Source organism: Tuber melanosporum (genome assembly GCF_000151645.1).
Source record: "Tuber melanosporum whole genome shotgun sequence assembly, scaffold_318, strain Mel28".
Taxonomy (NCBI): Eukaryota; Fungi; Ascomycota; class Pezizomycetes; order Pezizales; family Tuberaceae; genus Tuber; species Tuber melanosporum.
Window position 1 is genome coordinate 11,088 of NW_003298995.1, and position 8,253 is coordinate 19,340.

An 8,253-nucleotide genomic window follows, 5' to 3' on the forward strand; every position below is an offset into this window, starting at 1 on the left:
CCATATTTTTTAGTCTCTCCTGCTGATTCTATATTGCTGATCAAGACCCTGCAACATATCCCCCTCTTAAACCCCTATCCGTATCGCTTTTCCATTTCATTTTTTCATTTAAATCCACCCCTACTTGGTTCTCCTCATTTTCACTTGATATTAAAGTCATATCACTCTCCGAACCACTCCTGCTTTCGGCCTCCGAGTATTGACCAAAGAAATCAATCGAGTTTAGCACTTAAGGATCAAAGGAAAGATCCACCATAAGCTATTTATCGAAATTAATACTACATACCTGTTTCAACTTCTAAGCTACTGCTAGTTGTACTTTGCCCTTGTTGCTTGACAACATCGTGATATCTCTGTTAACTGTTGATCAGGAATGGAAGATTCTGCACCAATACCCCTTTAAATTATCCCCAGTCGTGATTCTTTTGTCTCATAATTCATATGTCTCATGTCCAGCAATCATGAAATATCACTCGTATGTCAATTCTTGACAACATTTGTACAATTATCGTCGGTTAATTCTCCCTGTCTCCACACAAATGTCTCTATCTTCAAAACAAGTTCTAGCCTTCAATTTCTTGTTTCCCATTAAATCCTTCTGTATATCTCTTTAAAAGCTACATATCTAAAGATTTATAGAAGGATTAAGCAATATCTGACCTGTTGTGTTGCTATCATATATGCGAGGAGGGTCGGTTTTCGTGTTCTTCCGGTGGCGATTTTGGTTGTCTGGCACTGTACTGGTATCCTGCTACGGATTCATTGGTTGGTACCGAACCAGAGGTGCTGTGGTCGAGGCCGAGGTGGGGTGTTGGCTTGCCACTTGGACATAATGCTGTGGGGGGGTGGCATGCCAAGTCGGCGGTACCTTCTGTTAGTAACAAATAAATGATTTGAAGTCTATAAATGGAAAGTTCGACAGACTTTTGCGCACACCCTAAGTACACTTCGGGATGCCACGCGATGGATTATGATAAAACCAATCACTGGGTCACAATCCTACCACGGTTAAACCAACAACTCATACTGAGAATAGATCTATCAGTTATCATACCCAGGAAAAAAAGCCCAAGCCCCAAGGAATGCAGCTCTACCACTTCTATCCACCACGGGTCCCAAGCATTCCATTTCCAAATACCAAACTGTTGAAATATGCACCAATATGCGAAGCGAAACGGTAGAGACTTTGCACGACTTCAACTCGCGGTGTCATTCTTACTTATCAACCAAAGAAAGGACCAAAGGACCGAACATATATAGAGAACAAAAGTGACCTCATACTTCATGGGAAGTAACTGGTTTCCTGCCTTCAGCCCAAACGCATCATGAGTCCCAACAAAGTATACGCCTCCAAGCCTGGAGAGCGCAATGAAGGCTAGCCAATACGAAATAGCCGCCCAATACCCAATAGACCATGTCTCACCACCACAAATGATACTTCCCAATAGCATAGAGCGATATAGAAAGAAAACGCTTTAGACAAAGCCGTTGTTGAGAACAATGGAAGACATTAAGCAGAAATTCAACACAAACCCCCACCCATTATGCCGAGTGATACGCCATGAAATCACTTCCGGAAAATCAACTTCCTCTGCCCTTTCTCCGACCCACCACCGCCCTTCTTACCATTCCCACTCCCACTGCCTTTCCTGGGCTTCCTAGAAGAGCTCGGTGGTGCAGGCGAAACAATCCGTTTCATGACCTCCGTTCGGTCCTCTCGCGCGAGGTCTTTTGCAAAATGCCAGTCTTGGTGCTCCTCCTGGTCTTCGAAGGGAAGGGAGGTCTTGCAGCGGTCGCACAAAAACATCGGGCGATCCCTCGGAGTCGCTGCTACAGGTAGTGGAAATGACGGCGGGTTATCGAGAGCCTCCTCTGTTTCGGGATCCAAGATAGCATCTTCTGGAAGCGTGTCTTCCGGGTTTGGAGTCTCGCTGTGGGTCGCTAGCTCCTTCGTGAAGAATCGCCCAGTATCCTCAGCTACCCTCCTTCTTTTTGGCTCTCGCTCTACAACACCACTAAGTTCAGACTTGGGGGAATTTCTGTCTTTCGCTGCGTCACCGCTAACCAGAAATCTCCTAATTCCTAGGTTTCCTACCTCGCGTTCTTCGAACCCTGAGACGGCTAAACTAAGCATAGCGCACGGCCAAGCCCTGGTATCATCCACAACACCCTTCAACAGATCTTGTGCCACTGCTGTTAGGGCTGGTTTTGTCACTTCCCGTATAGAAACTGAACGGCCTTTACCTGCACCGCCCGAACTTCGATAATTTAGTGTCATAGTCTTCGGTCTTCGTTTACCCTCCATAACCCCTTCCTCTTCCATTCGGGAATATATGTCGGAAATGAAGATGGTGAGCCATTTAGACCCCGCATCGGCAGTAGTAATGTATGGTCTAAACGACTTTGCGGAGAGCATGGATTTGATGAGGGTTCGGGGGTTGACTTCCGACTTGTCGATCCCACGGATTATGTTGTAGACCCAGGTAGCGGTGTCATCATTTAGTTTGAGTTGCAATGCTTGTAGAGGAGTGTCCAGGAGAGAGGAGAGCTCTTCGGTCCCGAATTCTTCAGAGATCCTCTCTCCTAATTTGCCCCCTAGGTTCCTGACTACGTACTCCCTCCAAATCAGCATAAATGGTAGCGTTGATTCCATACACAATTTCATACGTTTGGTAAACTTGAAGGTGTTCAAAAACCGCTGTGCAGCCCTAATTCTAACAATAGTCTGGATCGTCAGCACGAGAAATTGCCTATTCACTAAGGGCGCCACTCATACTCAAGTATGTACCTGCTGATTCGGCTTTTTATACCCACTCCCTAGTTTTGCCAACAGCTTATTCTGTGCAATCCCGGCAGAGCATGTGTATCCCAACTCCTTTCTCACACTCGTCCTAACCTCTTCGACAATTTCCGCCGCAACCCCCATCCCAACATCATCCCAATCCAGCTGCTCGTCACAGTCCTCTGCCAACTCCAAAAGGTGCGACCTGGCCCACTTAATCTCCAGACCCTCCGGCGGCAACGGCAACTTCTCCGCAGGATCATTGTGCGGCGGCGGGAGTATGAGCACGGGAAACCGCTTCAACAACCGCTCGTGCACCATTACAGACAGGTCCAAGAACGACTCATCGATAGAAGCCTTCTCGACCCGCAGACATGCAGCGCGAAATATGGACATGATCTTCTTCGACTCGATACGGTATGGGTCCAGGCATGCCTTACAGGTGACGATGTCCGGGTTCTCACGGTAACCCCAGTGTTCGTCGCCGGAGCGCCAGGTTGCTACGTGCACGAGTTTGAGTTGCGGGCAGACCTTTAGGGCGTCGACAGCTGTCGACTGGGTTTGTAAACGTAAGTTTGGGTATATGGGAGTGAGGTTAGGTGAGGCATTCATACGTGACGGCTGACATTGAATTCTCTTGCTGGGTAGTTTACAGCGATTAGACCTATGAGGTAGGTATATTAGTCGTGGTTAAAATAGCGAGGGGGATGATTGCTTACTCTGCCATTGCTGGACTGCAAGTGGGGTATTTTCGTCTGTTCCGAGTCTCTTCATTTCACACTGCGCCTACGATCTCGAGTTTAGTAGGTCTCTCGGTGTAATCAGCAGTATAACCCACATAGAATGCATCGAGATCACTACCCGACAAGGATTAGCCAAACTGCCCCAGTAGAGTGTACCAGCAGGAAGACAAAGAAGAAGCGAACATATGAGCAATAACCCTCAACGGCGTATCAACAGAATATCTCAAAAGCTGGCCAAGGTGCCTGTAGGTATATTTAGACTTTCTTTCAATCGGCTCTTCCATAATTTCTTCGGATCCGTGATCTCTTACAAGTAACGAAAGGCGAATCAGCCCGCAACGCGGGTTCAACAAAGCAGAAAGGAAGTCGCGTCTTTAAATGCTATCCTCGCGTGACGTAAATTTAATTTGGGCAATCCTTACTGGTATGACACTTGTAATAATATCAGATGTTGTCTAATCAGATCCTGATGTAATTCCCCCCACCACCAGAATGTACTCCCCAAATGCAGTAGCCTCCCCCTTGGCTCTTCCCCGCCCCCTCACCAATCGCAACTCCTCAGCCAGCAATGCAATGCTTCTTCTCCTCCCCCAAGTATTACCCCCACCAACAATTTGCTCCCACTGTCTACGGAGATTAACAACTTACACCCGCCGACCATTCTCATCAACACTCCACCCACTCCGGTCACTCGATGCCGTCTCCCTACACGTCCCCTCGCTCCTCCCGCGGAGCCGACCAAAATGGCATTCCCAATACTTCTTTTCAAACGGCTACCTACGAGCAGATGCCGGTGACAGCGGCAAGCACACGCATACGCGAGACGGGTCAACAACGCCGATGAGAGAACCGGCCCTGCTACCCCACCGCCGGCGCCAGCGGCAGCAGAAACTCTGCGAGGGGGTTCTCTCTCCCCACACCACCACAGCAGGTGCCAATCAGTCCACTGCAGTCACAGCAATGCAGCTTCCGCCAGACGCATCGTCATTACTATCCACCACATCCTCTCAGCAGACCAGTTCCTGGAAACGAGCTTTGTACTCCTACCTTGCGCTAACAAAACCTCGTCTAACAGCGCTCATCGTGTTATCAGCCATGGCGCCATACGCCCTCTTCCCCGTTGACCCGCTCCTTTCCGACGTCCCAACCCTTTCTGCGCTAACGCTTACATTCCTGACTGTCGGCACGGCACTCAGCTCCTCCAGCGCGAACGCATTCAATATGTACCTTGAACCCACCTACGACCGGCAAATGTCCCGCACGCGCAACCGGCCACTAGTCCGCGGACTGCTCACCCCGCGACAAGCGCTCGTATTCGCCGCCGCCACGGGCTTGCTAGGCGTTGGCAGCTTGTACCTCGGCGTGAACCCCGCCGTCGCCGCCCTCGGAGGGATCAATATCGTGCTGTACGCCGGCGTGTATACCCCGCTCAAGCGAATTTCCGTGGTAAATACGTGGGTTGGAGCGATTGTCGGTGGAATTCCACCGTTGATGGGATGGGCCGCGGCGGCTGGGAACGTTCAGGGTGTGGACTCGACATGGTCTTCTACACTGTCGCATTCTGGGGGCTGGCTGCTGGCTGGCCTCCTCTTCGCCTGGCAGTTCCCGCACTTTAATTCCCTATCCTGGGGAATCAGAGACGAGTACAGGCGAGTGGGATACCAGATGATGGTCTGGAAGTACCCTGCCCTCAACGCCCGCGTGGCCTTACGCTACTCTCTATTGCTCTTCCCCATCTGCTTCGGACTGTGGGCTACCGGCGTTACAGACGTGGGGTTTTTGGTGGACAGTAGTGCTGTGAATGGATGGCTGGTGCGGGAGGCCTGGGCGTTTTACAGTAAGGGTGGCGAAGGGGGCAATGCTAAGAGGTTGTTCTGGGCGAGTGTTTGGCATTTGCCGGTCGTTATGGGGCTGGCTATGGTGCATAAGGAAGGACTCTGGAGGGGGGTTTGGGAGAGTATTGTTGGAGGGGCTGAAGAGGAGGAGCATGAGTGATGGGTTGAGATTATGTTCAGAAGGGGAGGGGGTGTACATAGGCAATGGGCTTTTTCGCGGGCCCAGGAGAAAAAAATGCGCTGTGTATACCTATCATATAGAAAAATGGGGGGGGGCAGCGACTATATCACGGAAATCAGAATTCCACCGCCCTACTTAGTTATAGACACGATCAGGAACAAGGAAATGGAAAAGAATAGTATGAAAGAGGTATGACGAAAGGAGAAAAGAAAAACGGAAGAAAAGGAAAAACTTGAGGATATCATAATGCTAACAATATCCTTCCCTTAAACCGCAGCAATTGAGAACTTTTTGGCTTTTTTCGTGTTTGGAAAAGGAAATTATCGGAGCAGGAACGGAGAGATAGAAAAAGGCAGTGTACACCAAAGAAATGTCACCAGAATAGTACAATACAAGCGGTTGTGAAAAGAGAAATGAAAAAAAACAGGCAAATTTGCACTAGCGAGTATAAAGAAAGGGACCCCATGGGTCACTCCGAGCAAGCAGCGGGGGGAAGAATGAAAGTAAGGAGAAGGTGAACAAAAAAAATTGTGTACAGTGAAAGCTCCCCGAGAAGCTTGAAGCCGTGGAATGAGGGACAAAAGAGAGAGAAAAAGTAATCCGCCAATATGATTATCCTTTCCGATCTATCAACGGCATTACGGCTCAATAGCCCTGATGAGAACTCGGACGTTATCCACGAACCCACGAACCAGATACTCGTAAGCATTCGGCTTTTTCTCCCTTGCAAGGTTTCCGTGTCTTATGATTTCCTGCCCAGACACTTCAACCTCAAGCTCGTGTTCCTTCCTCGCAGTATTCTAACGTCTTGTTAGCAAACATTACAACACATAATTAGAGAATACAAAACTTACATCCGTAACTTGAGTGAGATCGATTTGGTAGGCTAAATGCCGGTAGCTTAGCCTATCCTTGTTCCTGTCTCCGCCGCCCCTATCACTTGAAGGCTGTAACCCATCGATGTCGCCCGGGTATGGCATTTCGATATTCGCGCTAACCCGCCAATCAAATGCGGTCTTTGGTGAATAGACGTTGAGATCTGCGATTCTTGTCTTGATAATCTTGTTGATAACCTTTCCGGTCTTCTGGTCAATTGTCACACGTACTTTGGGTTTGTGTCGCATATATGAGCGCAGGATATTGGGGAGTGCTTGAAACTTGTCCGGCGGGAGCTCGAAAAAGGTATCCCTCTCACGGGTGTGCACGTAGTCCATTGGGATACGCTGGGGCCCTGCAGGCGGTCGGGAATTCTCATTCGGGTGCTCGGATGATGGGGATGGGGGCATGCCGGGGGGAGGGAGTCCTTTGGATTCGCTGAATTGTAGGTTGAGGAATAAGTTGAGGCGCTTGTGTTGTGCCTACGATGCAGTCAGTCCCCGTAGCAATCCCTAGACAGCAACAAAATGCAAATATAAAACTGCACCACGTGTAGGAGTGGATGAAAACAAATAAATGAATAATAATATTACCTCAGTCATGCTACTCTTGAATTGGATTTTCCATCCTGGTTCATCAACATTCAGTACTGTTTCCGTGACGACCGGAAGTTTCAATCTCTCGCCTCGTTCCTTGTCAATCAAATGACCAATCTTGGCTTCAATCTCAATCATGACAACTGGACCATCTCCCCCTGACGAAGTGAGTGCTGGATCGTTTTGACACACAACTTGGTTGAACAAGAAGTTCGCAACCTCCCTTGTCAACTCTTCATAAGGTTCCGTGTTGCATATGGAAGGCTCCCAGGCCCCAAAGCACGGAACAAAACGGGGGGTAAATCCGCTTGCCGGAGGAGGTTTCTGGTGCTGTTGTGGAGGCGGTGGCGGAAGCGGCGGCGGCTGCTGTTGCAGAGGAGGTTGGTGCTGGTTTGCGCTGCTTGGTTGTCTCCTATTCGCCAATACGGGGCTACTACTAGAACTCCGACTAGCTTTTCTCGCCCAGATCGGAGCCTCATCTCTTCGAGCTCTTTTCTTGGGAGGCCCGGACGACCCGGGACTACTGCTGGTACCTCCCTCCACGATCGCTTGATTCTGAGATGGCGTGGGCGGTGGACCCAACTGATGCGCACCCTTTGGACTCGATGACGGCTGGGGCGGGGGATGCCGAGGGCTGATATTCGTAGGGGTCGGGGTCGACTTTTTCGTCTGGGGAGTTAATGTAGAGGGTGGTGGATGAGGCTGCTCTTTGTTGCTAGGAGAAACGGTCGATGTTCTTTGCGAAGACGCGCCCGAAGAAGGTTGGGAGGAAGGTTGCTGGGAAAGATTGCTATTGCTGTTGGAAGTGGATGGCAGTTGAGTAGGTTGTGGTTGTTGTTGTTGTGGTGCCAGGTGGTGTGAACCTTGGCTATCCCTGCTATCGACGCTTATAGTACCATTAGGTTTCGCTCGTTCCATAACGGGGCTTCCCCATTTTTGTCCAGGGCCCAAAACAGGTCCTGGGGTTACGCCTGATCCCCCGTCCAGGTCCATCATGTCGACACTTCTCCGCTCTTGACTCGGGGTCGTCACAACCGAGGAATCACGCCTCGCACAACCGCTATGCCCGTCAGGAAGATGCTGCGAATTAGGCCTTGATCCTACATACCCAAATTCCTCCTTTGGCGCAGCACCACTATCCGGCGTAGGATCTTCCGCTGGCAAATAGGGAGGCAGTTTCGTCTTTGGACTAACACTTATGTCTATCTCCCTCTCTCTTCTCTCTCGCTCTCGCTCTCTT

The 8,253-nt window shown here is 49.8% G+C and overlaps 3 protein-coding genes; 1 reads left to right on the forward strand and 2 right to left on the reverse strand.

Annotated features, from left to right (window-relative positions):
• Window positions 1-1,191: 1,191 nt before the first annotated feature.
• On the reverse strand, window positions 1,192-3,809 carry GSTUM_00001942001 (uncharacterized protein; the record flags this gene model as incomplete). XM_002839198.2 has 7 exons in its annotated part: window positions 1,192-2,607; window positions 2,668-2,725; window positions 2,789-3,337; window positions 3,397-3,446; window positions 3,502-3,568; window positions 3,621-3,639; window positions 3,709-3,809. 7 exons carry the CDS (start codon window positions 3,807-3,809, stop codon window positions 1,568-1,570), a joined length of 1,884 nt encoding a protein of 627 aa, XP_002839244.1. The 3' UTR covers window positions 1,192-1,567.
• A 208-nt stretch (window positions 3,810-4,017) lies between these two features.
• GSTUM_00001943001 (uncharacterized protein) lies at window positions 4,018-5,520 on the forward strand (the record flags this gene model as incomplete). The annotated part of the gene is made up of 1 exon (XM_002839199.1): window positions 4,018-5,520. One exon carries the CDS (start codon window positions 4,018-4,020, stop codon window positions 5,518-5,520), a length of 1,503 nt encoding a protein of 500 aa, XP_002839245.1.
• Window positions 5,521-5,647: 127 nt separating this feature from the next.
• GSTUM_00001944001 (uncharacterized protein) lies at window positions 5,648-8,009 on the reverse strand (the record flags this gene model as incomplete). XM_002839200.2 has 3 exons in its annotated part: window positions 5,648-6,341; window positions 6,396-6,791; window positions 6,960-8,009. 3 exons carry the CDS (start codon window positions 8,007-8,009, stop codon window positions 6,180-6,182), a joined length of 1,608 nt encoding a protein of 535 aa, XP_002839246.1. The 3' UTR covers window positions 5,648-6,179.
• Window positions 8,010-8,253: the final 244 nt, after the last annotated feature.